Source organism: Scyliorhinus canicula, chromosome 18, assembly GCF_902713615.1.
Source record: "Scyliorhinus canicula chromosome 18, sScyCan1.1, whole genome shotgun sequence".
NCBI lineage: Eukaryota > Metazoa > Chordata > Chondrichthyes > Carcharhiniformes > Scyliorhinidae > Scyliorhinus > Scyliorhinus canicula.
This window is the reverse complement of record NC_052163.1, coordinates 99,912,148-99,938,461: the sequence shown is the minus strand read 5'-3', so window position 1 is coordinate 99,938,461 and position 26,314 is coordinate 99,912,148. Positions and strand designations below refer to the sequence as shown.

Here is a 26,314-nt window from a genome sequence, read left to right as displayed (position 1 = left end):
TTAACTGCGGGCTCGGCCACTTTTGTTCAAATATAAAATATTGACGGGGGGGATTATTCTCCCCTCACCCCGGGTTCAATGGGCGGGTCTGGGGTTGTCTATAAATAGGGGGCGCGAGGCCCACGCGCTCCTTTTCCACCGCCGCCATCATGGAGGGTCCGCGGACTCAGACCGTCAAACTGGCCCGGGTAAGAGAGGTTAGGGCTGGGGGAGACAGCGTTTCAGGCCGCCCCGCAGGCTCATTGCAATTTCCGCGGGCCGAGCCTCGGACAGTCTGCACCGCCCGTCCAAACGGGCCACAGCCGGAGCACTAGGCCCCGGGCTGTGGAGAGCAGGGCCGCCTGTCGGCCCGGCCTCATGGGAGGCAGCTGAGGACTCCCGGTGCCGTCTCCGAGCCCCCGGTCTGTGGCTCCCGCTCCCGGGCTTTGGGTCACTGCCCTCCCTCATGTTGGGCCTGGTCCGTGTTCAGTTCCCAACTGCGCCATTTTGAGCGGAACAGTCCCAGGGTCGGCCCCGGGGCCACTGCAGCCCCTGAACGATTGGCTCCAAAGTGTCTGGCGGTAGCTATGAATTTATTTTATTCGAGTAATCCCCCTCGTTAAGCAATAAAAAAGACACTAGTTACAGCATCTTCATGGAAACTGCTGCATATATATTTTAAACCGACATTTTGAAGTATATGTTTGAAACTGCAAATGCCATGATATTATTGGGATCCATAAATGAAGCAATAGTTCTAAACACAGTCTACAAGAACTCGAGGCTAATAAAATTCTATACGTAAACCAGAAATTGGGAACTATTTAATACATTTCCTAGACTTCAAGGGCTGCATTGTCAGGACCAGTAGGCTGAAGTTGTATATCCTCCTTTATTACTTATAGAATAATCAACAATGGTGTTTGTTGTATAAAATATCATGGGAGTGGGTCATGGCCAAGTGATTTGAGTAGTCTTACAACACCAGGTTAAAGTCCAACACGTTTGAAACAAACCTTGAAATTGAGGTATTGAACAATTTGAAAGGGGATTTGAGCGGGTTTACAATGAATATAGTTTTATCCACTATTGTTGATGGAGTGAAGAAGGGTTTACTAAAGTTGAGGCTGGATTGTTTTTAAACAGATGAAATTGTTTCCATTAAATTCATTGAAAATGCTTATTATGGACTGTTATACAAAAGATACAGTTGGGCAGCAACAGGTTCCTTATATATACTAATGTGCATCTAATAATCTTTATTAGTGTCGCGGGTAGGCTTACAGAAACACTGCAATGAAGTTGCTGTGAACATTTTCAAGTCACCACACTCCGACACCTGTTGGCTACACAGAGGGAAGAATTCAGAATGCCCAATTCACTTAACAAACACGTCTTTCAGGCCCTGTGGGAAGAAACTGGAGCACCTGGAGGAAACCCACGCAGACACCTACAGAGAACGTGCAGACTCCGCACAGACAACGACCCGAGCCAGGAATCGAACCCAGGGCCCTGATGCTGTGAAGCAACAGTGCTAGCTACTGTGCTACCCAAAGGACCAAGATGAGGCGGGAGGGAGGCAAATACTGTAATGTTTGGGGTTTAACAGCTGCTCCGCAAACCACTTTCTGGAAGCACTGACTGTCAAATGCAAATCTTCCCCGTAACAGCCAATCAGCATCACCGCTTCTAAAGGGATTGCCTTGTACTGAACCTGTTGATTGTCCAAATGACGTGCACAGCTGGCTGCAAATTGCATTCTTAAATTAATTGTTTTGGTTTTAGGTTACCAAAGTTCTTGGAAGGACTGGTTCGCAGGGACAGTGCACTCAGGTAAGGAGTTTGTATTCTAATTAGTCAAATGGATCTTATGAAATTGGAATGTGAAAGTAGTGTATTGAAAAAAAACTTTGTATCCATCAAGTCGGTGCTCTCTGCTCGCATACACCGCCACCTTGGAAAATGCCTGAGTCAAATTAGACCGTTCGTGAGGGTCATGAACCTGACCAGTGTGTGTAGTGAACATGTCTGCTGTGGCTTTTGTTCGTAAAGGGTTAGGAGGTGCTTTTAGTTTTCATGATTGGGTTATTGGTTTTTGTTGGGTTGCTCAAGTTGTGATTACCCTGAGTTTCTTCTGAATTCGACAGGATGACGCACTCTCCAAACTCTGAACTGATTCTATTCCAACCCCAGATAAATGCACATTTGTTTCTCTATTATACCCCTGTTAATCTGTGCTTAAAGTACCCAATTTTTTTTTTCCAATTAAGGGGCTCTTTAGCATGGCTAATCCACCTACCCTGCACATCGTATTTGGGTTGTGGGGGTGAGACCCATGCAGACACGAATGTGCAAACTCCACGTGGACTGCGATTGAAGTTGGGTCCTCAACAAGTTAGGTAGCAGTGCTAACCACTGCGCACCCCTAAAGGCTGGAACCTTGCTCTGTGCTGTACCATTCATTGTTGAAAACAACCACAGGAGTGAAAATTTAAGCCAGAAATGAGTTATAATACAGTTCGATTTGCCTGTAGGTCCGTGTAGAATTTATGGATGACAGCAACCGCTCCATCATTCGGAATGTGAAAGGGCCAGTTCGTGAGGGAGATGTGCTCACACTTTTGGAATCTGAGCGAGAAGCAAGAAGATTACGATGACAGGTAATTATCTGCATTTTAATGAAGGTGATTACTACAGCCGTCTCTGGGTTATTTCACTGTTATAAAATGAAGTTTGGAAGGTTAAGTTATGATAGTGTCTGCAATTAATTCCCAACCCTTCCTGGGCGACAAGATGGTCCTCTCTTGATGGTGTGTTCTGGAGCGGATCTTTTAGCTACTTCATTATTCAGCATCCAGTATTAATGCTTCTGATTCTTGAAATTCAGATCATGAACTGCTGGGATTTCTAAGACTGGGTGTGGGATTACCTTTTAACTGAGACTTTAATTGTCTGCAGCAATCAAGTGTGCACTTTGGAAACTGGCAATACTAGTGTGAAACTTGCACAATTTAAAAGCAAGTGTTCATGGTTAGGTGGTGAACATGCAGACTCCACACAGACAGTGATCCAAGCCGGGAATAAAAACCGTTCCAACCAAGTGTCAGCTTAGTTTGATGGTGGCACATTTCTCTTCTTTTTTTAAAAAATAATTTTTATTGGAATTTTTTTACAGAAAATATAAAAATATAACAACAAGTATAGCAACAAGCAGTAATATGCAACTAACAGCCCCATAACACCCACAATTCATCTACAATGGAAGGACGCGAGGCCCCCAAGCGTGGAGACCTGGATCAATGACATGGCGGGCTTCATTAAGCTTGAGAAGGTCAAATTCGCCCCGAGAGGATCGGTGCAAGGGTTCTTTAAACGGTGGCAACCTTTCCTCTACTTTCTGGCTCAACGATAGGATACTGGGACAGTAGCAGCAGCAACCCGGGGGGGGGGGGGGGGGGGGGGAACGTTGATTATGTTTGCTTATTTTATTTAAATTTGATTTATTTAATTTTAATTTATGGTTACGTTTTCTTGTTTGGGGGGGGGGGGGGGGGGAGAGAGAGGGGGCTGAACGGGCCGGTTAAGCGAACCAGGGTGTTCTCCCATCTAAGGGGGTTGAAGGCGGACGTGGCTATGCTCCAGGAGACCCACCTGAAGGTGGCGGACCAGGTCCGTCTGAGGAAGGGGTGGGTGGGGCAGGTTTATCATTCAGGATTGGACGCGAAGAACCGGGGAGTGGTGATTCTAGTGGGGAAGAGGGTGGCGTTTGAGGCGGCTGAGGTGGTGTCGGACAAGGAGGGCAGATATATCATGGTGAGGAGTAGGCTGCAGGGAGAGAAGGTGGTGCTGGTGAACGTAAATGCCCCGAATTGGGATGATGCTGGCTTCATGAGGCGATTGCTGGGCCGCATCCCGGACCTGGAGGCAGGGGGCCTGATCATGGGGGGAGATTTTAACACAGTGCTGGATCCCACACTGGACCGGTCCAGTTCAAGGACGGGTAGGAGACCGGCGGCGGCCAAAGTGCTGAGGGGATCCATGGACCAGATGGGAGGGGTGGATCCCTGGAGGTTTGGGAGACTGAGAGCACGGGAGTATTCCTTTTTCTCTCTCGTCCATAGGGTTTATTCCCGGATAGACTTTTTTGTCCTGAGCAGGGGATTGATTCCGAGGGTGCAGGATGCCGAGTACTCGGCCATAGCGATTTCGGACCATGCCCCGCACTGGGTTGATCTGGAGATGGGAGAGGCGCGGGACCAGGGCCCGCTTTGGCGCCTGGATGTGGGAATGCTGGCGGAGGAGGAGGTGTGTAAGAGGGTTCGGAGAAGCATTGAGGGGTATCTGGATACCAATGATACGGGGGAGGTCCAGGTGGGGATGGTCTGGGAGGCTCTGAAAGCAGTGATCCGGGGGGAGCTGATCTCCATCCAGACCCACAGGGAAAGGAGGGAGAGACTGGTGGGAGAGCTTCTGGAGGTGGACAGGAGATATGCGGAGGCACCGGAGGAAGGGTTGCTGGGAGAACGGCGCAGGTTGCAAGCCAATTTTGACTTTTTGACCACCAGAAAGGCGGAGACACAGTGGAGGAGGGCGCAGTATATGAGTATGGAGAGAAGGCGAGCAGAATGTTGGCGCATCAGCTCCGTAGGCGAGATGCGGCTAGGGAAATTGGGGGAGTGAAGGATGGGGGTGGAAATGTAGTGCAGAAGGGGACAGAAGTAAACGGGGTCTTTAGGGACTTTTACGAGGGATTGTACCGGTCGGAACCTCCGAGGGGGAGAGAGGGGATGGAGAGCTTCATGAACAGGCTATGTTTCCCAAGGGTTCAAGAGGCTGGTAGAGGAGCTGGGGACGCCGATAGAGTTGGAGGAGCTAGTCGGGGGATCGGGCAAATGCAGTCAGGTAAGGCCCCGGGGCCGGATGGGTTCCCGGCAGAATTTTACAAAAAATATGCGGACCTGGTGGGTCCCCTGCTGGTGCGAACTTTCAATGAGGCGTGGGAGGGGGGGGCTTTGCCCCCGACGATGTCGCGGGCACTGATCTCTTTGATCCTAAAACGGGATAAGGACCCCTTGCAGTGCGGATCATATAGGCCTATCTCGCTCCTTAACGTAGACGCTAAATTGCTGGCGAAGATCCTGGCTACCAGGATAGAGGATTGTGTGCCAGAGGTAATTCATGGTGGCACATTTCTAAGCCTAGACTTCTGTGGGTTCAAACCTCAACCACTTGAGCCATGCTTGGAAGGTGCTGTATTCTTTTTAAAACACACAAAGCCAGTGTGTTTGGATGAAGAGCTGGTGTCCTGTTTTCAGTGGAGAAATTTAACTTAGTTTGTGAGGTTCTCTGTGTGCGAATAGACTGCAAAATATCAGCTACATTTCATAGAATCGCTAAGTGCAGCTGGAGGCCATTTGGCCCATCGGGTCTACACTGAGCCTCTGAAAGAGCACTACTCAGGTGCGGTTGTGGGAGAAAACGAGAGGACCTGGAACAAACCCACGCAGACATGTGAAGAATGTGCAAACTCCAAATGGAGAGTCATCCAAGGTTGGAATCAAATCTGGGTCCCTGCTGCTGTGAGGCAGCAGTGCTAACCACCGTGGCATCCATCCCTGCAAAATATTTTGGAACAACCAGAGGTTGTAAATATGAAAAATAATGCAAATTAATTATCTTGGGGATTTATTTGCTTGAGGCTCGGTGGTGCAGTGGTTAGCAGTGTTGCTTCACAGCGCCAGGTTCGATTCCCGCTTGAGTCACTGTCTGCACCTTCTCCCTGTTTCTGCATGGGTTTCCTCCCACAAGTCCTGAATATCGTGCTGTTAGTTAATTTGGACATTCTGAATTCTCCCTCTGTATACCTGAACAAACGCCGGAATGTGGCGACTGGGGGCTTTTCACGGTAACCTCATTGCAATATTAATGTAAGCCTACTTGGGACAATAAAGATTATTATTTGTGTATTGGATCTTCAGGAAGGGTACAGAGGGGAAACGTGGTGTAACTGCTGAAGGATAAGAGTAACTAATCATCCTGAAATTTTCAGCTGATTGGAGAGACCCAGTATTATTTACAGAAGTGAAAATCTGAAACAAATTGAATTTTTTGAAGAGGTTACTGAAGTAATAGACAGGGAATGTCTACAGGTGTTATAGAGACTTTGATGAAGCCCTCAAGAGACTATTAAATAAAATTGAAGCAGAAGACAAATGATTGAGTTTGTTAGGAAAAGAGACCGGGATAGTGGGAAAATACACTCAGTTGGCAGGATGTGACTAGTGGTGCCCTGCAAGCCTCTGTTTGGGACCTTGATCCTTTATTCAGAACTTGGATGGGAGATAGAAAGCCACATATACAAACTTTCTGATTTCACACAAGAAGCATTGTTGATGGAAGCGTAAAATCAAAAATATATGTGTAGTTTAAGTAAATGGGCAGATCCGGTGAATGGATTTCTGTAAAAGCAAAATACTGTGGCTGATGGAAATCTGAAAAAATACTGGAAATACTCCGGTCTTGCAGGACCTGTGGAGAGAGAAAGTGAATGTTTCAAGTTGAATATAACTACAGAACGGAGTGCCTTTCAGTGTAGGCAAATGTGAGTACGTGAACTCGAAAGGGCTAGAGAAGGGTGTTTTGTAAATAGTGAAATGCTAAAAGCGGTGGAAGTCCGAAGAGACCTGTGGCTCGTGATACACAGCATTAAAATTCCATGAACAGGTAGAGAACATCAAAGGCTAATGGCGTGCTGACCTTCCTAGGTAGAGGAATGGAATACATGGGATTTGATGGCATACTATACAAAGCCTTGGTTAGATCCTGTCTCGAGGTACTGTGTAGTTCTGGGCAGCACACTTTAGGGAGGAATTTTAGATCTTGGGGTGTAGATTACTGGAATGACATCTGGACACCCAGGCTAAGCTAGAAGGTGCAATTGAACTAACTAGGTTTATAAGCCCTGGAATTTGGATGATTATGGAGTGGTTATCATGGAAGGAGGCCATTTGGCTCATCGAGCCATCACTGATCCTCTGAAGGAGCGCCCTACTTAGGCCCATTCCTCGACCCATCTACATAGCCCCACCTAACCTGCTATAAGTACAGTTTAAATGGTACATGACTCTTGACACAGGATACCAAGAATAATACATTCCATATGATGGCACAGTGGTTTGCACTGCTGCCTCAACACCTGGAACCCGAGTTTGAGCCTGCCCTTGGGTGACTAGAGCTCCCCCCCCCCCCCCCCCCCCCCCCCCCGGTGTCTGTATGGGTTTCCTCCCACAGAGCAAAGATGTGCAGATTAGGTGGATTGCTAAATTGCCCCTTGGTGTCCAGGGGTATGTAGTTGGGGCAGGGGAATGGGGCTGCGTGGAGTGCTCTTTGGGAGGGTCAGTGTAGACTCGATGGGCCAAATGGTGGCCTCCTGCACTAGAGGGGACTCTATGATATGCATTACACCTTGAGTAATTTAAAAGGACATTCTCCTACATTTGAGTCCAGAATCCTAGTGGTGCGCTTGCTGACTTCTACAGTTCATCTCATTGCTGAGGGGAGAGATAGTAAAGTTAATGATTCCTGAGATTTCGGTTTCCTGAATAGTTCTTTTAACATATTCCCTTTGATTGCTAATTCTTTATAAACTTTGATTCCTATGTTTGTTTTTCATACATCCTGCAAAATTAGGGCATATTATTAAACTCTTGCTGTGATAAACTCCAAGTCTTAAAAGTAAAACTGTCAATTCTTGGGTTCTGTTTACTTGCACTTGTTAGATGTTTCTGGTTGTTGTGGCACCTTGGTTTTCAAATACTGCATCCAGTGATCCAAGAGCCTTCTAGCAAACTGACCTCAATTTGCACTCTCAAGTTTAGAATTCTTCCCCACTGTATACCCCTCAGTGCTGCATCTGATTGGAAGCTGGTTTACGAACACGGCTTGTTATACTTGAACACAGCTTTCGATTTCAGACAAGAGGTACATGCAGCCAAGTTGCCATTCTGACATGTAGGAAATATGATTTTTAACAATTGTGAAGCTGAATAAATAAAGTAAAGAATTTTTACTCAAATTATATATAGGGCAGCACAGTAGCATTGTGGATAGCACAATTGCTTCACAGCTCTAGGGTCCCAGGTTGAATTCCCGGCTTGGGTCACTGTCTCGGAGTCTGCCCATTCTCCCTGTGTGTGCGTGGGTTTCTTCCGGGTGCTCCGGTTTCCTCCCACAGTCCAAAGATGTGCAGTTTAGGTGGATTGGCCATGCTAAATTGCCCTTAGTGTCCAAAATTGTCCTTAGTGTTAGGTGGGGTTACTGGGTTATGGGGATAGGGTGGAGGTATGGGCTTGGGTAGGGTGTTCTTTCCAAGTGCCGGTGCAGACACGATGGGCCTCTTAGCCTATCCTTGTGGTGATAAATTGCACATTCTAATGGACCTTTCACCTGAATTTACCATTGGATTTGTTAGTGTCGACTTGTATTTAAAACCTCTAGTTCCAAACTCTTTCTTCCTCTCCCCCCCCCCCCCCCCCCCCCCCCCCGACTATGTTAGAATCTGCAATCTCTGCTTATCAAGCCCTTCTGTCACCCCTCATTCTTCTCTTCTAGAGAGAAGGATGCTAAGCTATGTTCAGTCTTTGTTGAAAGTTATTTGCTCTTCATTTTCCTACCTTCTAGTTAGTTATCTTTTACACTTAATGTGGAGACCAAACTGCAATATTCAAGTGTGGCCTAATCAAAGTTAACATACCTTTTTGTTTTTCAATTCTACCCCTGTCCTAGAACTCTGGTGCCTGTTATTTTGTGACATCATCCTCCATCTTTAACTTTTTCAATTTTGTTTTGTAGATCGACAAAACTATCGCAAGTTGAAGCCGCTATCAAAACAATTGGTTATGGACATTTTTACTTTATTGACAAAATGGGACAATAAACATTAATAATTAATGTGGAGTCTGAGCCTAATTTTTTCTTTAACTCATTGAAATTTCTACTTGTTGGAGGAAACTTGTTTTTTTAATAATATTTTATTTTGGTATTTGAAAATGTTTATAATAATGTAAACAATGACATCTACATGGTAAAATAAAAATTTCCCCACCCAGCCCAACCTTCACGCACCTCAACCATACAACAATTCCCCCCACCCCCCTTTGGAATACTGCATATGCAGACATTTTAATTTTCCCTGAGAAAATCTACGAACGGCTACCAACTCCGGGAGAACCCTAACATTGACCCTCTTAAGGCAAACTTTATTTTCTCGAGGCTGCAAAATCCAGCCCTGTCAATAACCCAGGTCGAGGGGCTTTGAGTCCCTCTGCATTAACAAGATCCTTCTCCAGGCTACCAGGGAGGCCAAGACGTCGACCTCTTTTGCCCCCCAGAACTCCCGGATCTTCCAACACACCAAAGATCGCTACTCAAGACTCTGCAACACCCATGTTTTTAGTACCGTGGACATTGCCTTAGCAAAATCCTGCCAAAACCCTCTAAGCTTCTGGCATGCCCAAAACATGTCGACATGATTTGCTGTGTTTCCTGTGCACCTCGCACATGATGAGGTGGTATTAACCCTACTTAGAGCATTCGCCCATAGACTCTCCTCCTAGTTCGTCCTTGCACATGCCCTTAAGCTCTTCCACTGGAGTTTCCTCCGCCTCCGAAAGCTCCTGGTAAATATCTGATACCTTCCCCCTCTCCCACCCAGGTACTGGAAACGACTCAATCGTGTATCCCCTGTGGCGGCAGCAGAGGAAAGGCCGGCACCTGTTTTCTCAGGAAGTTTCACACCTGCAAATTCTAAAACCATTCCCTGCTGACAATTTAAATTTATCCTCCAAAGCTTTCAAGCTGGGAAAACTCCTGTCCATAAATAGATCCCCCATCTTTCCAATTTCTGCTAACTCCGGAGCCTGCCTTTTAGCCTACCCAGTACAAATGTGGTTATAAATCTGGGTCCAAATCAATGCTCCCTCCACTCTTATCTCCTCCATTGCCCTCAGCCGCCACTACCACTGGACTTGTGAAGTATCGGACCAGTGAGAACGGCAGAGGTGCCGTTATCAGTGCTCCCAAACTGGTGTTTTTACATGACCCCGCCTCCATCTGCTCCCATGCTGCCCCCTCCCCTGCTACCAACTTCCTAATCATAGCTATATTAGCTGCCAGTAGTAATTGCAGACATTTGGCAGTGCCAACCCCCCCCCCCCCCCCCCCCCGACTGCTCCAGCAACACTTTCTTCACTCGTGGGGTTTCACTCGCCCACACAAAGCCCAAAATAATCTTATTCACCCGCTTCAAAAAGGCCTTGGGGATGAAGATGGGGAGGCACTGAAAGGCAAACCGAAATCTGGGGAGGACTGTCATTTTCATGGTCTACCCTCCCCGCCAGTGATAGTGGGAGCATGTCCCATCTCTTGAAGTCCCCTTCCATTTGTTCTACCAACCAGGATAGGTTTAAACTTGTGTGGTACCTCCAATTTCCGGGCCATGTGGATTCCCAGATATTGAAAGCTCTTCCCTACCATTCTAAGCGGCAGCTCTCCCAGTCTCTTGTCTGGATCGCAAACATCTCTCTTCCCCATGTTAAAGTTATACCCTGAAAAATTGCCTACTTCCCCCATCCCCTCCCAACAAGTCCAAAATGTACAAGAGCAGGTCATCTGCGCAGAGCGAGACCCGGTGCTCCACTCCGCCCCCCGAACCAGCCCTTTCCAGTTCCTAGAGGCCAATGGCCAGCGCAAACAGTAACGGGGAGAGTTGCCGCGTCCCTCCGTGCAGTTCAAAATACCCCGACCTCAGCCGGTTCGTACGCACGCTCGTTACTGGTGCCTGATAGAGCAACCACACCTGTTCAATAAAGCCCTCGCCAAACCCAAACCTTCCCAGCGCCTCCTACAGGTAATTCCACTCCACCCGATCAAAAGCCTTCTCCGCATCCATCACTACCACCACCTCCTGAGGGCATCACAATAACATTTAGAAGCCTTCGAACATTGGCCTTGAGTTGCCTACCCTTAACAAATCCCATCTGGTCTTCCCCTATCACCCCCGAGACAGTCTTCTATCCTTGTGGCCAGTATCTTAGCCAGCAGTTTGGCATCCACATTTAGTTGAGAAATCAGCCTGCATGACTCGCATTGCTCCGGATCCTTCTCCCGTTTCGGGATCAGTGAAATCGAGGCCTGCGACAATGTTGGGGAGAGGACTCCCTTCTCTTGCTTCGTTAAACGACCTCACCAGCAGTGGGCTCAATATCTCTGAAAACTTCTTGTAGAATTCCACCAAGTAGCCGTCAGGCCCCGGGGCCTTACCCGACTGCATGCTCTCCAGCCCCTTGATTATTTCCTCAATCTCAACTGGGGCTCCCAGGTCGTCCTCCACCCTTGGGAACCTCAACTGATCCAGAAATTGCTTCATTCCCTCCACCCCAGTCGGGGGTTCCGATTCATATAATTTACTATAAAAGCTCTGAAACACCTCGTTCACCCCTGCTGGGTCCAGGACAGTTATACCGTCTCTACTCTTTACCTAGCTCCCTGGCCCCCCCTCTTTTCCTGAGCTGGTGCGCCAACATGCTGCTTGCCTTTTCCCTGTACTCCTAGATTGCCCCCCTTGCCTTCCTCAACTGTTTTCCCTGTGGTCAACAGCCCAAACTCCACCTGTAACCTCCGCCGGGCCCTCCGAGTATCTCCTGTCCACCTGAGTATCTCCTCCACTAATCTATCCTCAGCCCGTTCTATCTTTTCTCTGTGAGCCCGTATCGAGATTAATTCCCCTCTGACTACTGCCTTCAAAGCTACCCAGACCGTCACTGCAGAGACCTCCCCCGTATCATTTGTTTCTAGTTAGTTCTGGGTGGACTTAACCCGCCCACAGATTGCATCATCTGCTTTCAGCCCCACAACCAGTCTCCACAGCGGGCATTGCCCTCTCTCCACACCAACCCGTAGATCCACCCAGTGTGGGGCATGATCTGACACTGCAATTGCCGAATACTCAGTATCCACCACCTTTGGTATTAGCGCCCTGCTCAGAACAAAAAGATGCGAGAACATACCTTGTGGAAATGTGAAAAAAGGAAAATTCCTTCGTCCTCGGCCGTGCAAACCTTCATGGGTCTACTCCCCCCAATCTGTTCCATAAAACCCTTCAATTCCTTTGCTGCAGCCGGCCTCCTTCCTGTCCTGGATTTTGACCGGTCCAATTCTGCATCAATGACTGTGTTGGAAGTCTCCTCCCATGATCAGGTTATGTGACTCTTAAGTCTGGGATCTTACCTAACGCCCGCCTCATAAATTCCATGTCGTCCCAATTCAGAGCATATTTGTTCGCAAGTGCCACTTGCACCCCCTCCAGCTTCCCACTCACCATTATGTACCTACCACCCCTTGTCTGACACGATTCTCCCTGGCTCAAATGCCACTCGTTTGCTGATCAAGATGGCTACGCCCCTGGTCTTTGAGTCCAGTCCTGAGTGGAATACTTGGCTGACCCACCCCTTCCTCAATCTTGTCTGGTCTGTAACCTTTAGGTGGGTCTCTTGTATCATTGCCAAGTCCACCTTCAGTTCCCTCAAATGCACGAACACGCGAATCCTCTTGACCGGCCCAGTCAGTCCTCTCACGTTCCATCTGATCAGCCTGGACGGGGGGGCTTGCAACACCCCCCCTGCCCCCGCTGACTCCTTTTCCTCAAGTCCCCACTCGTGCTGTCGCTATTCCCGACCTCCCATTTGTCCCCTAGTAACAGTTCTTCCTTTGTCAGCAAAGCAGCTCCTCTTCCCCCCCCCCCCCCCCCCCGCCCCCAGCAACACCAGAAACCCAATCCTCCACGTCAAGATCCAACTTAACACCTGCTCACCCCCCACTGCGCTTCCGAGAGTCAGCTGACCCAAAGAAGAACAAAGACCATGCTGACTCGATAGCTCCCGCCCCTGGCACCGAGCAGTCTGTCTCCCTATTGTACTCTCCTCTCTTTCCCGCCTGCCCCCCACATGAATAAACATTTTATAAGCATCACATTCCCCAGTAAACAAACAACAGAAGAAAGTCACTTTAGAAAAATAGAGACCCAAAAAGCAGAACTAAATTCAAAGCCCATTCCCCCCCCCCCCCCCCCAACAAGGTCTCTGCAAGACAGATCAACCATTAACCATCCACATAGCCCATTACTTCACACAGCTACTTAAATTTATACAATCCAGCACTACAAATCGCTGCCACAGTACTTCTCCAAGGCTTAAGTGTATTTTAATACGCCTCCAGCCTCTTCTTTAATAAAAGTCCATACTTCGTCTGGCGTTTCAAAGTAGAAGTCCCGTTCTTCATGTGTGACCCACAGACGGGCTGTGTACAGCATCCCGAACTTCATCCCCTTCTTAAAGAGGGTCGTTTTTGCCCGATTGAACCCAGCTCGCCTCTTGGCCAAATCTGCTCCCAGGTCCTGATAGAAACGCAACTCACAGTTCTGCCACTTGCTGCTCCGTTCTCTCTTGGCCCACTGCAAAATGTGTTCCTTGTCCATTAAACGGTGAAAACGTACCACCATTGCCCTCGGCGACTTGTTCGCTCTGGGCTTCCTTGCGAGGGCTCTGTGCACTCTGTCCAATTCCAGGGGCCGAGGGAACGCCCCAGCCCCCATCAACTTCTCCAACATGTCCGTCACATAGGTCCTCGCATCCGATCCCTCACTGCCTTCAGGGAGGACAACAATTATGAGATTCTGCCTCCTGGACCTGTTCTCCAGCTTCTCCTGCATTCTTTGCTGGCGGTCGTTCATCACCCCACCTTATTTTCAGCACGGTTATGTACTCTTCGTGCTCGGACAAATTTTGTTCCACCTCCTGGATCGCTCTTCCGTGGGTTTCCTGATTCTGAGCCACTTGATCAATCGAAGCCTTAACTGGGTCCAGCGTGTCCTTCTTCAGCTTGGCGAAGCAATCCTCGAAAAACTCCTCCAGCTGCTCCGTCAACCACTGTGCCCTCTCCCCGCGGCCCTTGCTCTCCGCCATGCTGTCCCGTGTTACCAGCTCTGCTTGCGTCTCCCTTATAGGACTTTGTCGTCTCACACGGCCAATTCTCCATATACCGGAGATGGATTTCTCCTCACCCTTCACTGATTTATCCCATAAAATCCGAAACAAAACGGGGAAAGGGTCCAAAAGTCCATTACAGCAATGTTCTGACACCAAGATGATCTTTTGTGCTGATTATGACCAATGGAGAGTTTTACTTGTGATGGATATCACACTGACCACAGAGTCAGATAAAATAAAAAGCTTTTGTAAGAATTAAATTCATCGCCAGGAGTTGAAACGAGCACATTGTGTGTAACAGAAGTAAAATCAACATAATACAAGTGTCTTTCAGAATCCCAGATACCCATTGGGATAGAAGCATAAATAAAATTCTGAATAAGACTTAACAACAAATGTAACAAATAAAATAAATTGTACTCCAGGATCTTGAGTTGATGAACATAAAATTCTTTCCATCATTGGTAAAAGTTTAAGCGAGAGGCCTACAGAAATAAGATGATGCTTGAACCTATTAGGCCATATTTCAAGATTTATTAACCCCCAGCACCACAATTAGACACGGATAAGTCCTGTGACGGTCTCCATCCTTAAAAAAACAATCCTGTAGCTATGAATGCAGTCCTTAAAAATGGCCACTAGTTCCTTTAACATAGAACATACAGCGCCGGCCCTAGGGTTGCTGGCGCCCCGGGCAAGCTGACCTTCGGTGCCCTTGGGGGGGCCGAGAGGGGGAGGGGGCGAGAGGGGGGGAGGGGGGCCGAGAGGGGGGCCGAGAGGGGGGGCCGAGAGGAGGGGGGCCGAGAGGGGGGGCCGAGAGGGGGGGACCGAGAGGGGGGGGCCGAGAGGGGGGGGGGGCCGAGAGGGGGGGGGGGCCGAGGGGGGGGGTGGCCGAGAGGGGGGGGGGCCGAGAGGAGGGGGGGGGCCGAGAGGAGGGGGGGGGGCCGAGAGGAGGGGGGGGCCGAGAGGAGGGGGGGGGCCGAGAGGAGGGGGGGGCCGAGAGGGGGGGGGGGGCCGAGAGGGGGGGGGGCGAGAGGGGGGGGCCGAGAGGGGGGACGGACCCGAGGGGGGGGCGGGGGGGAGCGGACCGAGCGGGGGCCGCCCTGGGGGAGGGCGGCCACCGCGCATGCGCTGGTTGGCACCGGCCCAACTGCGCATGCGCGGGACCCGAGTCTCTGGCGCCCCCTAGCACATGGCGCCCCGGGCAACTGCCCGAGTTGCCGGTGCCTTGAGCCGGCCCTGAAAAATACAGCACAGAACAGGCCCTTCGGCCCACGATGTTGTGACGAACTTTTGTCCTAGATTAAGAACAAATTAATCTACACCCCATCATTCTACTGTAATCCATGTACCTATCCAATAGCCACTTGAAGGTAAGGTTAAAAGCTGTCACCAAGAGAAAAAATATATAAATCTACAGATAAAGGAAAATGTATACAAAGACAGATTTAACAGAACCAGCAGTCCCTTTTCCCTCCTGCAAAGAGGGTGGAATCACTCCTGTTTTGTCAAACAAGTCATTCTGAACTTTTACGTATAACTTTGTTACTCTTAAAAGTTTTTTTATTAAAAATTTAAAGTTTTTTTTTCCAATTAAGGGTCAATTTTAGCAAGGCCAATCCACCTATCTTGTGCATCGTTGGGTTGTGAGGGTGAGACCCATGTAGACATGGGGAGAATGTGAAAACTCCACACGGACAGTGACCCGGGTCCTCAGTGCCATGAGTCAGCAGTTCTAACCACTGTGCCACCTTGCCATCCTAAACCTTTTGTAGAGAAACGTTTAGATATCCATGTTTAAGCATGTTTCTCTCGAAGAAAAATCAATATCTCTTAGAAATTACAGACTTGCATTAATGACAAACTTAGCAAGCTTACATGTTGTCGACTTTAAATCTGTTTTATATTTTAAAATGTAATAAAATCCCACTAATAATATAAACTGTTACATTGAGTAAGTTCAAATTCCTAGAATTTTGAAGCTAGTTCGGAAAAGTTCTAAGAGACAAGAATCTTCGTTGAAAATGTAATGGTTTCGTATGAGCGACTTACCTGGGGAATCCCCCACCAGAAAGTAACTAGTGAGAGCTAATCCCCGTTTTGACTGGAAAAATAACCCTCTTTTGGTGGCTTGGCCAGAAGCAGACTATTAGGAGTAATGATCCAGATCAGAAATCCAAAATGAGCCACATCCTCCTGATTTCCTTTGACTTCAATTTTCCTGGGGCTCCTTGATGCTATGCTTTGTTAATCGCTGCCTTGATGTCGAGGGCAGCCACTCTCCTCTGGAAATCGGATTTTTAACCCATGTTTGGGACCAAAGTTACAATGAATTCTGGAGCCGAGAACCCAAACTGAGAATGAATGAGTGCTGCTTGACAGCACTGTCAAAGGACCCAATCACTTTGTTAACGATTGTGAAGAGACTGATTGGCTGGATGTATTTGTCTTTTATGGACATATCTGCAATTATCCCACATTTGAGTAGGTGTCAGTGTGGTCATTTTACTGGAAGTTACCTGAGGGCACAGCTAGTTTCAGAGCACAAGTCTTCAGTACCAATGCCAGGAAGTTGTCAGGGCCCATAGCGCCAGGGCCCTGGGTTCAATTCCAGAGTTGGGTGACTGTGGAGTTTCTACGTTCTCCCTGTGTGTGCGTGGGTTTCCTCCCACAGTGCGGGTTAGGTGGATTGGCCATAGCGTTTAGAGTATCCAGGGCCTTCAGCCATTTGTCTCATCTGTTTCTCATTTATTGTGAGTAATATCACCCAACTCAGCCCCCTTCCCCCACTCTGTCCCCGTAACCCCAACAAACCTGCACATCTTTGGACTGCGGGAGAAAACCCACAGACACAGGGAAAGAGTGCAAACTCTGCACAGTCAGCCAAGGCTGGAATTGGACCCAGGTCCCTGGTGCTGTGAGGCCACAGTGCTATCCACTGTGCTACCGTACAGCCCTCAGAGGTTGTTTCCTCTGATTGGGAGAACCTGGAGAGACAGCCATAGAATAAGGAAGTGGATCATGGGGCGGCACAGTGGTTAGCACTGCTGCCTCACAGGGCCCTGGGTTCAATTCCAGAGTTGGGTGACTGTGGAGTTTCTACGTTCTCCCTGTGTCTGCGTGGGTTTCCTCCCACAGTCCAAGGATGTATGGGTTAGGTGGATTGGCTATGCTAAATTGCCCCTAAATATCCAGGGATGTGCAGGTTAGTTTATGGGATTACAGGAATAGGGCGAGGTGGACACTCGTAAATGGGCAGTGCGCTCATTTGAAGGGTTGGTGTAGACTCGATGGGCTGAATGGCCTCCTCCACTGTGGGGATTCTATGATTTAGGCCTGTGATGAGGAGAAATGTCTTCACTCAGCATTGTGAAAATTTGAAAACATCTACCTCAGAGGGTTATGGAAGCTCCCTTGTTGAGTTAAGGTTGAGATGGATTTCTCTTGGAATCGGGGTTGATAGTGAGCAGCTTCGAAAATGGGGTTGAAGTAGAATGGCAGAGCAGGCCAGAGGGGCTGTTTGAACTACACCCGCCTCTGGTAAATGTTTATTTTGTTTTGAAGTCTTCATGAGTCTCAGAAATTTCAGTTACTGAATGAAACATTCAGAAATATTTTGTGATTTGGTTGGTTCATCGCTGGCAATAGCGACAATTGAGGTTTCACATTAATATAGGAATTTCCATTAATCTTCCTGTGTCAATACTATTATAATGTGTACCGATCAAGATCAATATACACTTGTATAGGTAATTTGAACAATGGACAGATTGTTAGATTTTGGTCGTATTAGTAAAATGTAAATAGAGTAATCACATGCTGTTGCAAACACAATGGCCTCCTGCACCGTAACAATTCTGTGAGATGACCAACCTCTTAAAGGTAGGATGTCCTTGGCATGCCTTATTAATAGCAGTGAGATGTGGTGCTAGCAATCAAGACACTTGTCTGCAAGCAAGGTCAAGACCCCAAGGAAGGTAGATAATCACAATAGGAATGCTTCCCAGCACAGACTACACAAATTGCAACGAGGAGCTGTCCATGCCTCAGGTGTTGAGGATAGAAGGGAGAGTAACCTCTGCTTTTTATAAAAGATTATGCAAGCAGGATCAGAATCTTTGAATAGGGTTAAGGCCAAATGGGAGGAGGAATTAGTGATGTTGGAAGAAGGGCTTTGGTGCAAAGTTTTACGGACGATGAATGCATTGACCCTCGTACGCGAGGTTGGCACTAGTTCGGTAGGTAGTTCAAAGAACACATTTTAAAAATAAATTTAGAGTACCCAATTCATTTTTTCCAACCAAGGGACGATTTAGCGTGTCCAATGCACCTACCTTGCACGTCGTTGTGTTGTGAGGGTGAAACCCACGGAAAAATAGGGATAATGTGCAAACTACACGGACAGTGACCCAGAGCCAGGATCGAACCTGAGACCTCGGCGCCCGTGAGACTGCAGTGCTAGCCACTGCGCCACCGTACTGCCCCCAAGGAACACATTTGATGAGGTTGAGAATGAGTTGGATGTTCGAAGGGATTAAAGATATTTGTGACAGATGCGGGAGAGTCTGAGAGTCATATATGGGACGCTGGATCGCTTCTCGGCCTTATGGCTCAGATCAACTGTATCTGTTCTTTTCGGTTTAATATTTGGGATTTTGGACTTGCCGGAGCTCCAGACAGGGGCTCTGGAATTTGAAAGCTAATGACGGTGACCATTCAGTACAACGCCAATCCCACTAAAAATGACCATTGTTGTCAAAACCTGTCTTTTTAAAAAATAAATTTAGAGTACCCAATTATTTTTTTTCCCAATTAAGGGGCACTTTTAGTGTGGCCTATCCACCTAACCTGCACATCTTTAGGTTGTGGGGGTGAAGCCCATGCAGACACGGGGAGAATGTGCAAACTCCACACCGACAGTGACCCAGGGCCGGGATTCGAACCCGAGTCCTCAGCGCTGTAGTCCCAGTGCTAACACTGCGCCACGTGCTGCACTCAAAACCTGTCGTGTTCACTAATGTCCTTTGGGGAGTGAAATCTGCCACCCTTACGCAGTCTGGCCTACATGTGACTCCGCAGCAACGTGGCTGACTCAACTATCCTCTGAAATAGTCCAGCAGGCCACTCAGTTCCAGGGCAATTAGGGATGGGCAACAAATGTTAAAGAATGGGGGGAGAAATAAATGCAATCCCAAACAAATTTACAATTTTTTTTTTTGCACCCCCATCATTTTTGAAATACGTTTGTGACTAGGGCCTGGGTAAGATGCTGTCTTCTGAAATCTCAGCCAGCCACTTTTTAATTGGATGTGTTCCCTCTGACTGAGGAGGCCTCACTAATCTGGTTCGGATTACGCAAAGGAGCAGATCAGTTGAAAGTGTTCATTTAAGAGATGTAGATGGGTGACAGACAACCTTGGGCCAGCAATATCTGCAGCGACTTGCACAGAAGTGTAAAGTAAAACAAGACATTGGGGAAGAATTTAAAAAGAATTCTGATTTCACAACAATCGCAGGAAAGGTTTAAAAATGTTTTATGTAAAATACAATTTTTGCTTCCCATACAATGGATTTATTGTTTTTAAAAAGCAGGATTCTGGCAATAGAGTGACAGAGAGTGGCTGAGTAACACCTTGTGTATAATCAACTGTCACTGCACATACTAAAAGAAATTATCTGTTAAAAAAATAATTTGTAAAGGAAGAATACTGCAGGATAGGAATGATGATCATGGCTCCGAGCTCGCTGTCCTGGGCTGCAGCCGGCACGAGGCTATGGGGTGTCCTGAAAATAGAAAATATCTTGGTTAAAACAGCTTACCCTACAAAGGGCACTGAAGCAATTGTGCATTAAACAGCCCCAATGAAACTGATGGATTAATGACTGATGAAACTAAAACAACAAAGGTCTTTCCAGTTATTTAAGTACTTTTGCAATTTTGTAGGAAATGTGGCAACCAATTTGTGCCCATTAAGGTCCGGAAAAACAGCAAGTGCTGTAAGTAAATGACCAGATCGTCTGCCCATTGAGTGATAAGTTCATAGAATTTACAGTGCAGAAGGAGGCCATTCAGCCCATCGAGTCTGCACCGGTTCTTGGAAAGAGCACCCTACCCAAGGTCAACAACTCCACCCTATCCCCATAACCCAGTAACCCCACCCAACACGAAGGGTAATTTTGGACACTAAGGGCAATTTATCATGGCCAATCCACCTAACCTGCACATCTTTGGACTGTGGGAAGAAACCGGAGCACCCGGAGGAAACCCACGCACACACGGGGAGGATGTGCAGACTCCGCACAGACAGTGACCCAAGCCGGAATCGAACCTGGGACCCTGGAGCTGTGAAGCGATTGTGCTATCCACAATGCTACCGTGCTGCCCCTCAAATAAGTATTGGTCCTGCCACAAAGGGCCACCTCCAGATTTCCATTCGTGGCTTTTACTGCCCTCAGTGGGCAGTCACCTCACCTGAAATATGGTGTCCCTGATGTCATGCTGCACTCCTGCAGTACTGCATTGGAGTGTCTGCCTATTATATGGTACATAATACCACATCATCTCTAAAATGGGACTTGAGCCCACAATCTCCCAACCCGGGGGGGGGGGGGGGGGGGGGGGGGGGGGCGGGGGGGAAAGAGTGCGACCGACTGAACCATGGCTACCACCCCATTGCCCCTTGGGCAGGTTAACTATGGCCGCTGGGAGCCTGGTGTGAATCAGGTCACAGCCCTGTGTCACAAATGCTCCAAACACTGCAGTACAAAACTCAATTACTGAGACGAGAAAGACACTGGCCGGTGCCTCTCACAGGGAAGCCATAGCCACTCTGGGGCTACATTGGCACAGCCAGGAGCACAGTAAACATTGTTCAGTAGGAGATGGGTGTGTGGATTAGGGACGAAGCCAAAAGGCGGGAGGCAAATGTTTAAAAATCAGATTTAAAGCATTGACTGTATTTGATATCCAGAATGTCAGATGTGGAAACAAGTAATTTAACATCAAAACACAGAAAATATTGGAAGTATGAGTTCTGGTGGTATCTGTGGAGATAGAAACAATTCCAGGTCAATAATCTTGGAAAGGTTGTTTCTCTATTTTTATTTCCAATTTCCAGCATCCACAGTATTTTGCTTTTATATTAGTGATGAATTAAGGTTTTTGGTATCCAGTGTTTGTTGACTTGAGTAGGACACAGCTGAGGTTCTCTCTGCGACTTCCGGCTGTCAAGCACAAATCCCTCCCAGGTAAGTTGGTTGTTACAAGGACAGTATTTGTTGAAGTCCAGGTACAGGGTTCAGTCGGGCAAAGTAGACCTTCTCCCCAGGGTTACATGATTAAACATTAATAGACAAAATTGGAACAAGTGCCCCCCTGCCCCCAGGTAGTGTTAAAGTGCTGATTAACAATATTTGTACTGACCGGTGTTGGTGACTTGAAGTTCATGTGTGCATAGAGTAAGACAGCAATGTCTTTGTTACTGGCTTCCAGGGCTACAGACAGCGCATTACTGCCATCCTGTGGGGGCACAAGAGAACAGCAGCTATAATTACCACTTTGCCCAGAAATACAAACTGCAAATATTGGAACTGTACATCAGGCCCTGTTGGCATCTACAAGACAGCTAAACATATCAGCTCCAGAGGACTGGAAACTGAAGATGAGTGAAAGGAGGGCAGGAGCAGTAGGTGAAAGCCAGGCATGATTTGAAACCATTTTCACAAAGTGTTTTAACCTTATTAAGTCAGTGATAAGCATCGACATTCCTGACTCAACTAAGAATCTATTAATGTGCCCATTTTTCCCACGGTGTTGATGAACCTGATGTATTTTTGCTTTTAAGCCCTTTCCATAAGTTAAAATAGCTGCAAATTTCAGGAGGGCCGAGGTGTGAATGATAATAGAAGGCAGAGATACCTTACAGTCCAGAAGGAGGCCATTTGGCCCATCGCCCCAAACCTCCTAAAGAGTAACCCACTCCCCCACTATCCTTGTAACATTTGCACACTAAGGGCAGTTTAGCATGACCAATCCACCTAACCTGCCCATCTTTGGACTGCGGGAGGAAACCGGAGCAAAGCATGTCGGCCTCTTTCACCCCTCGGCTCCCGGATCTTCCGACACACCAAAGATGGCCATCTCTTGGCTCGGAGCCACCCTCAGCTTTAATACTTCTGACGTGACGTCAGCAAACCCCTGCCAAAAGCCCCTCTGCCTCAGAAAAGCCAAAAACATATGGACACGGTTTGCAGGACCCCCAGCACAGCGCCCACAAATATACTCCACCTCCTCAAAGAACCTGGTCATCCAGGCCACAGTCATGTGCGCCCTGTGGACCACCTTAAACTGTATCGGGGTGAGTCTGGCGCACAATGAGGATGCATTGACTCACCTCAGGGCCTTCTCCCATAATCCAGCCTCCAACACACAACTCTTCTTCCCACTTTCTCTTCACCTCCCCTGTTGGGGTTCCCTCCCACTCCATCAGTTCCCTGTAGATCTCTGAAACCTTCCTCTCTCCTACTCCTGTTCTCGACACCATCTTATCCTGCAGTCCCTGGTGCGGCAGGTTCAGGAAGTCGAAACCTGCCTCCACACAAAATCCCTCACTTGCGGATACCAGAACCCATTTCCACCTGGCAACTCCAACTCCTCGAAGTTCGGGAAGCCCCCAATAAAAAGATCTCCAAATCGATCTCGATCCCCGCCGCTGCCACCTCCAGAACCCTCCATCCAGCCCCCCGGAGCGAACAGGTGATTACCACATATCAGTGCCCACACCGACGCCCCCCTCCAAACCCATATACGGCCTCCACTGCCCCAGACCCTCAGGGCTGCCACTACCAACGGGCTTGTTGAGTTCCGAGCCGGCGAGAACGGCAGAGGTGCCATTAACAGTGCCCCCAAACACATGTTTTCAGATGAGACCGCCTCCACCAGCTCCACACCGACCCCGCCACACTAGTACCCACTTCCTGACTATCGCAATATTCACCGCCCAATAATAATTTATAAAATTCGGAAGAGCCAGCCCCACCACCACGCCCCCGCTCCAGCAGCACCTTCTTCACCCTCGGGGTTTCACCCGCCCAAACAAATCCCAAGATCACTGCATTTACTTTATTAAGGAACGCCTTGGGGATAAAAATTGGAAGGCTCTGAAAGATGAACAAAAACTTCGGGGTGACAGTCATTTTCACTGTCTGTACCCGACCCGCCAATGACAACAGGCGTGCATCCCGCCTCCAAAAGTCCCCCCTCATCTGTTATACCAACCGACCCAGATTTAGCTCATGCAGCTGCTCCCACTCCGGCGCCATCTGGATACCCAAATACCGAAAGCTCCCCCCACCACCTTGACATGGATTGAAAGTTAACAAATAGAACCCCACTATTAACAAAGGAGGAAGTGAGATAACAGAGAATTAAAGATCTAGTTAACCTGATGTCAGTAGTATGCAAAGTGCTAGAATCTGCGAATAGGGATTTGGTAACAGCTCTTTGAAAATCATAACACGATTGGGCAGAATCAAAGGAATTTGTGTCTGACAACTCTTTCTATTGAATATTTTTTGAATTTGAAAGCCAGATTAGATGAGGGGAGCCAGTGGATGTAGCGTGTTTGAATTTGCACAAGACATTCAATGAGGTGCCACACAAGAGGCTGCAACACAAGATTAGGGTCCACGTGTTTGAGGAAAATATATGCCACCTATCATATTGTCATCGACTGAGGATTGGTAAACGGACAAAAAGCAAAGTGTAGGAATAAACGGGACCTTTTCCAAATGGTGGAGTATAGCCAGTGGACTCCCGCAAGGATCTCTGCTGGGGCTCTGCCATTTACAATCCACCTTCGTAACTCAGATGCACAAAGTGCAACATAACCTCAGGTTGATGTCAGTACAAAGTTAGATGGGAAAGTAAGCTGCGAGGTGGACACAAAGAGGCTACAAAGTGGTAAAGATACATTAACTGAGTGGGCAAGATCACAGAAGGTGGAATGTAATGTGGAGAAGCGTGAAGTTATCCAGTTTGGTAGGAAACATTGAACAGCAGAGTAATATTTCAATGGTAAGAGAGAGGGAAATGTTGGTATTCAGAAGGATCTGATTGTCCTTATATGTGAATTACAGAAAGTTAACATTTAGGTACACCAAGCAATTTGGAAAGAAAGTGGTATGTTCGCCTTTATTACAGAAGGACTGGAGTTTAAGAGTTGAGTCTTATAGAATCTTGGTGAGACCAAAGGCAGTTGTCCTCTTGGTGTAGAGGTATCATTCTTGCTTCGGGGTTTTCATTGTGTTAAAACGTGAGGGGCCCCAGGTTCAAATCCTAGACAAGTCCTAAAAAAACACGTTTTAGGGGGGTGGCTTGCTCAGTTGGCTGGACAGCTGGACAGTTCGCCATGCGGAGCGATGCCAACAGCACGGGTTCAATCCCCGTGCCTGCTGAGGATATTCACGCCTTTGCAACATTGCCCCTCGCCTTAGGTGTGCTGACGCTCAGGTTAAATCACCAGTCAGCTCTCAAAAGGGGGAAAGCATCCTCTGGGTCTGTGGCAAAATTTAACATTTATTTGTGGTGAGACCAGACCTCGAATACTGCTTACTGCTTAGTTAAGGGCAGATAGATTTTCTTTGGAAAGAGTGAAACACTGATCCACTGGACTAGGGGGATTGCTCAATGAGGACGGATTGAGTAAACTAGGCTGACATTCCTCAGGCTTGAGAAGAACAGCAGGTGACTGCATTGAAACACAAAATTCTTAAGGGGCATAAGAGGCGAGATACGGATTCGGATATTTCCCTCCAGTCGGGAGCACAGCCTCGGAATAAAAGGCCGATCATTCAGGACTGTCTAGAGGAGTCAACAGGATTGTGAATCTTTGGAATTCTCTATCCCAGAAGGGTGTGGAAATTCAGTCATTTAGTAAATTATAAACCGAGATCGATAGAGTTTCAGGTGGGTGCAGGAAGGTGGAGTTGAAATAGACGATCAGCATTATCTCAAAGGACAGACTGACCTGCTCCTACTTCTCATGAAATACATGAATCATTTATTTACTTCTATTTTAAAGACGCCAACGTTCAGATGAGATTGTGAACATAGATGGGTTACTATAGGCACGTCCGTACATTCAAAGTAAAAAGTGTCAGTCCTAAAAACGAAGTTGCTAATGTTTAACAGATTGTTTTGCGTGTTAAAGGGTTAATGCAACCGTATGACAGATACTCTGCCTGATTGAGACTGAAACGTTGTGTGATTCCATCTGTGGAATTACATCAAGTGCATGCAGCTCCTGGCACTGTACATTCTTTGCATTGTAAGCTTTTACTAATGGGCCATCATGAGAAGCAATTCCATCTCAGGCCACCAGCAGCTGCAGTGTTGCCAAAGGCCTGCAGGTGTCCCCACTATGCCAGCATCGACCACCACTTCAGCAGGGACACCAGCCAGCCAAGGGGTAGGGTTTCACGTTAGGACACAGCTAAAGTTCATTTGTATATGGACCCGGGCAACAAATTAGATGGAAAATGCATATTTAAGAGTGGTAACCTTGACACAATTTTATGAATGCAGTGGACTCGAACCCGTGAGTAACCTCTAAGTTTAAATCACTGAAAGTGACTTTGGAAAAGTTTTACTGAACCATCTACTAGCTTTGTACAGGAGTCTCACCGACACTGGATCCCTGGGGAGAGGGTAGGGTAGGTGGGGAGAGGGTAGGGTAAGTGGAGGGGTGGGGGGGGGAGTAGCAAGAGTCTGGGGGGGGGGCGGGGAGGATGCCGGCGAGGGAGCTGTGGGTGAGATAGAAGGAGTGCAGGGCTGGACAAACAGGGATGTGGGGGGAACCTGGGAGGGTTCCAATTGAACCAGGGGGGCTATTAAGGAGGGACCCCCCCCCCCCCGTCCCGTCCCCCCCCCCCCCCCCCCCCCCCCCCGTCCCCCCCCCCCCCCCCCCCCCCACCCCCCTCCTCCCTCCCACCTGTAACCAACCCATGCAGAAAACCAGCCAGCTGGGCACTTGGCCTCTCTTGCTCCTGGTTAAATCCTGCAAGCCCGCTGGATTAAAAGTGGCTCCTCACCTTCAAGCCCCCTGCAGGGAAGTGTTAAATCCCACCTCGTCACCCTCCTCAATTTCCCATATCACTGCCTGTCAGCAATTGTTAAATTTGCCGAAACTATGCAGATGAGACACGCCCATTGCTGGCAACCGAGGAGTCACATTTTTACACATCGAGGATTTTTCAGTCAATTGGTTTTTTTTTTGTTTGTTTTCGCTTCAGGA

At 48.0% G+C, this 26,314-nt stretch overlaps 2 protein-coding genes and 1 pseudogene across 2 annotated transcripts in view; 2 read left to right on the top strand and 1 right to left on the bottom strand.

Annotated features, from left to right (window-relative positions):
* The first annotated feature begins 33 nt into the window (after positions 1-33).
* Positions 34-8,928, top strand: LOC119953222 (40S ribosomal protein S28). The gene is made up of 4 exons (XM_038777250.1): positions 34-188; positions 1,765-1,812; positions 2,514-2,639; positions 8,830-8,928. Exons 1-3 carry the CDS (start codon positions 150-152, stop codon positions 2,634-2,636), a joined length of 210 nt encoding a protein of 69 aa, XP_038633178.1. The 5' UTR covers positions 34-149; the 3' UTR covers positions 2,637-2,639; positions 8,830-8,928.
* A 9,683-nt stretch (positions 8,929-18,611) lies between these two features.
* Positions 18,612-18,739, top strand: LOC119953784 (annotated as a pseudogene).
* A 799-nt stretch (positions 18,740-19,538) lies between these two features.
* Positions 19,539-26,314, bottom strand: part of LOC119953217 (KN motif and ankyrin repeat domain-containing protein 1-like) — a 106,952-nt gene continuing 100,176 nt past the window's right edge. Inside the window, exons 10-11 of the mRNA XM_038777241.1 lie at positions 21,445-21,540; positions 19,539-19,805 (exon numbers count right to left, since the gene is read on the bottom strand). Coding sequence (XP_038633169.1) covers positions 19,794-19,805; positions 21,445-21,540 — 108 coding nt within the window. The 3' untranslated portion in view covers positions 19,539-19,793. The remainder of the gene's footprint in view (positions 19,806-21,444; positions 21,541-26,314) is intronic.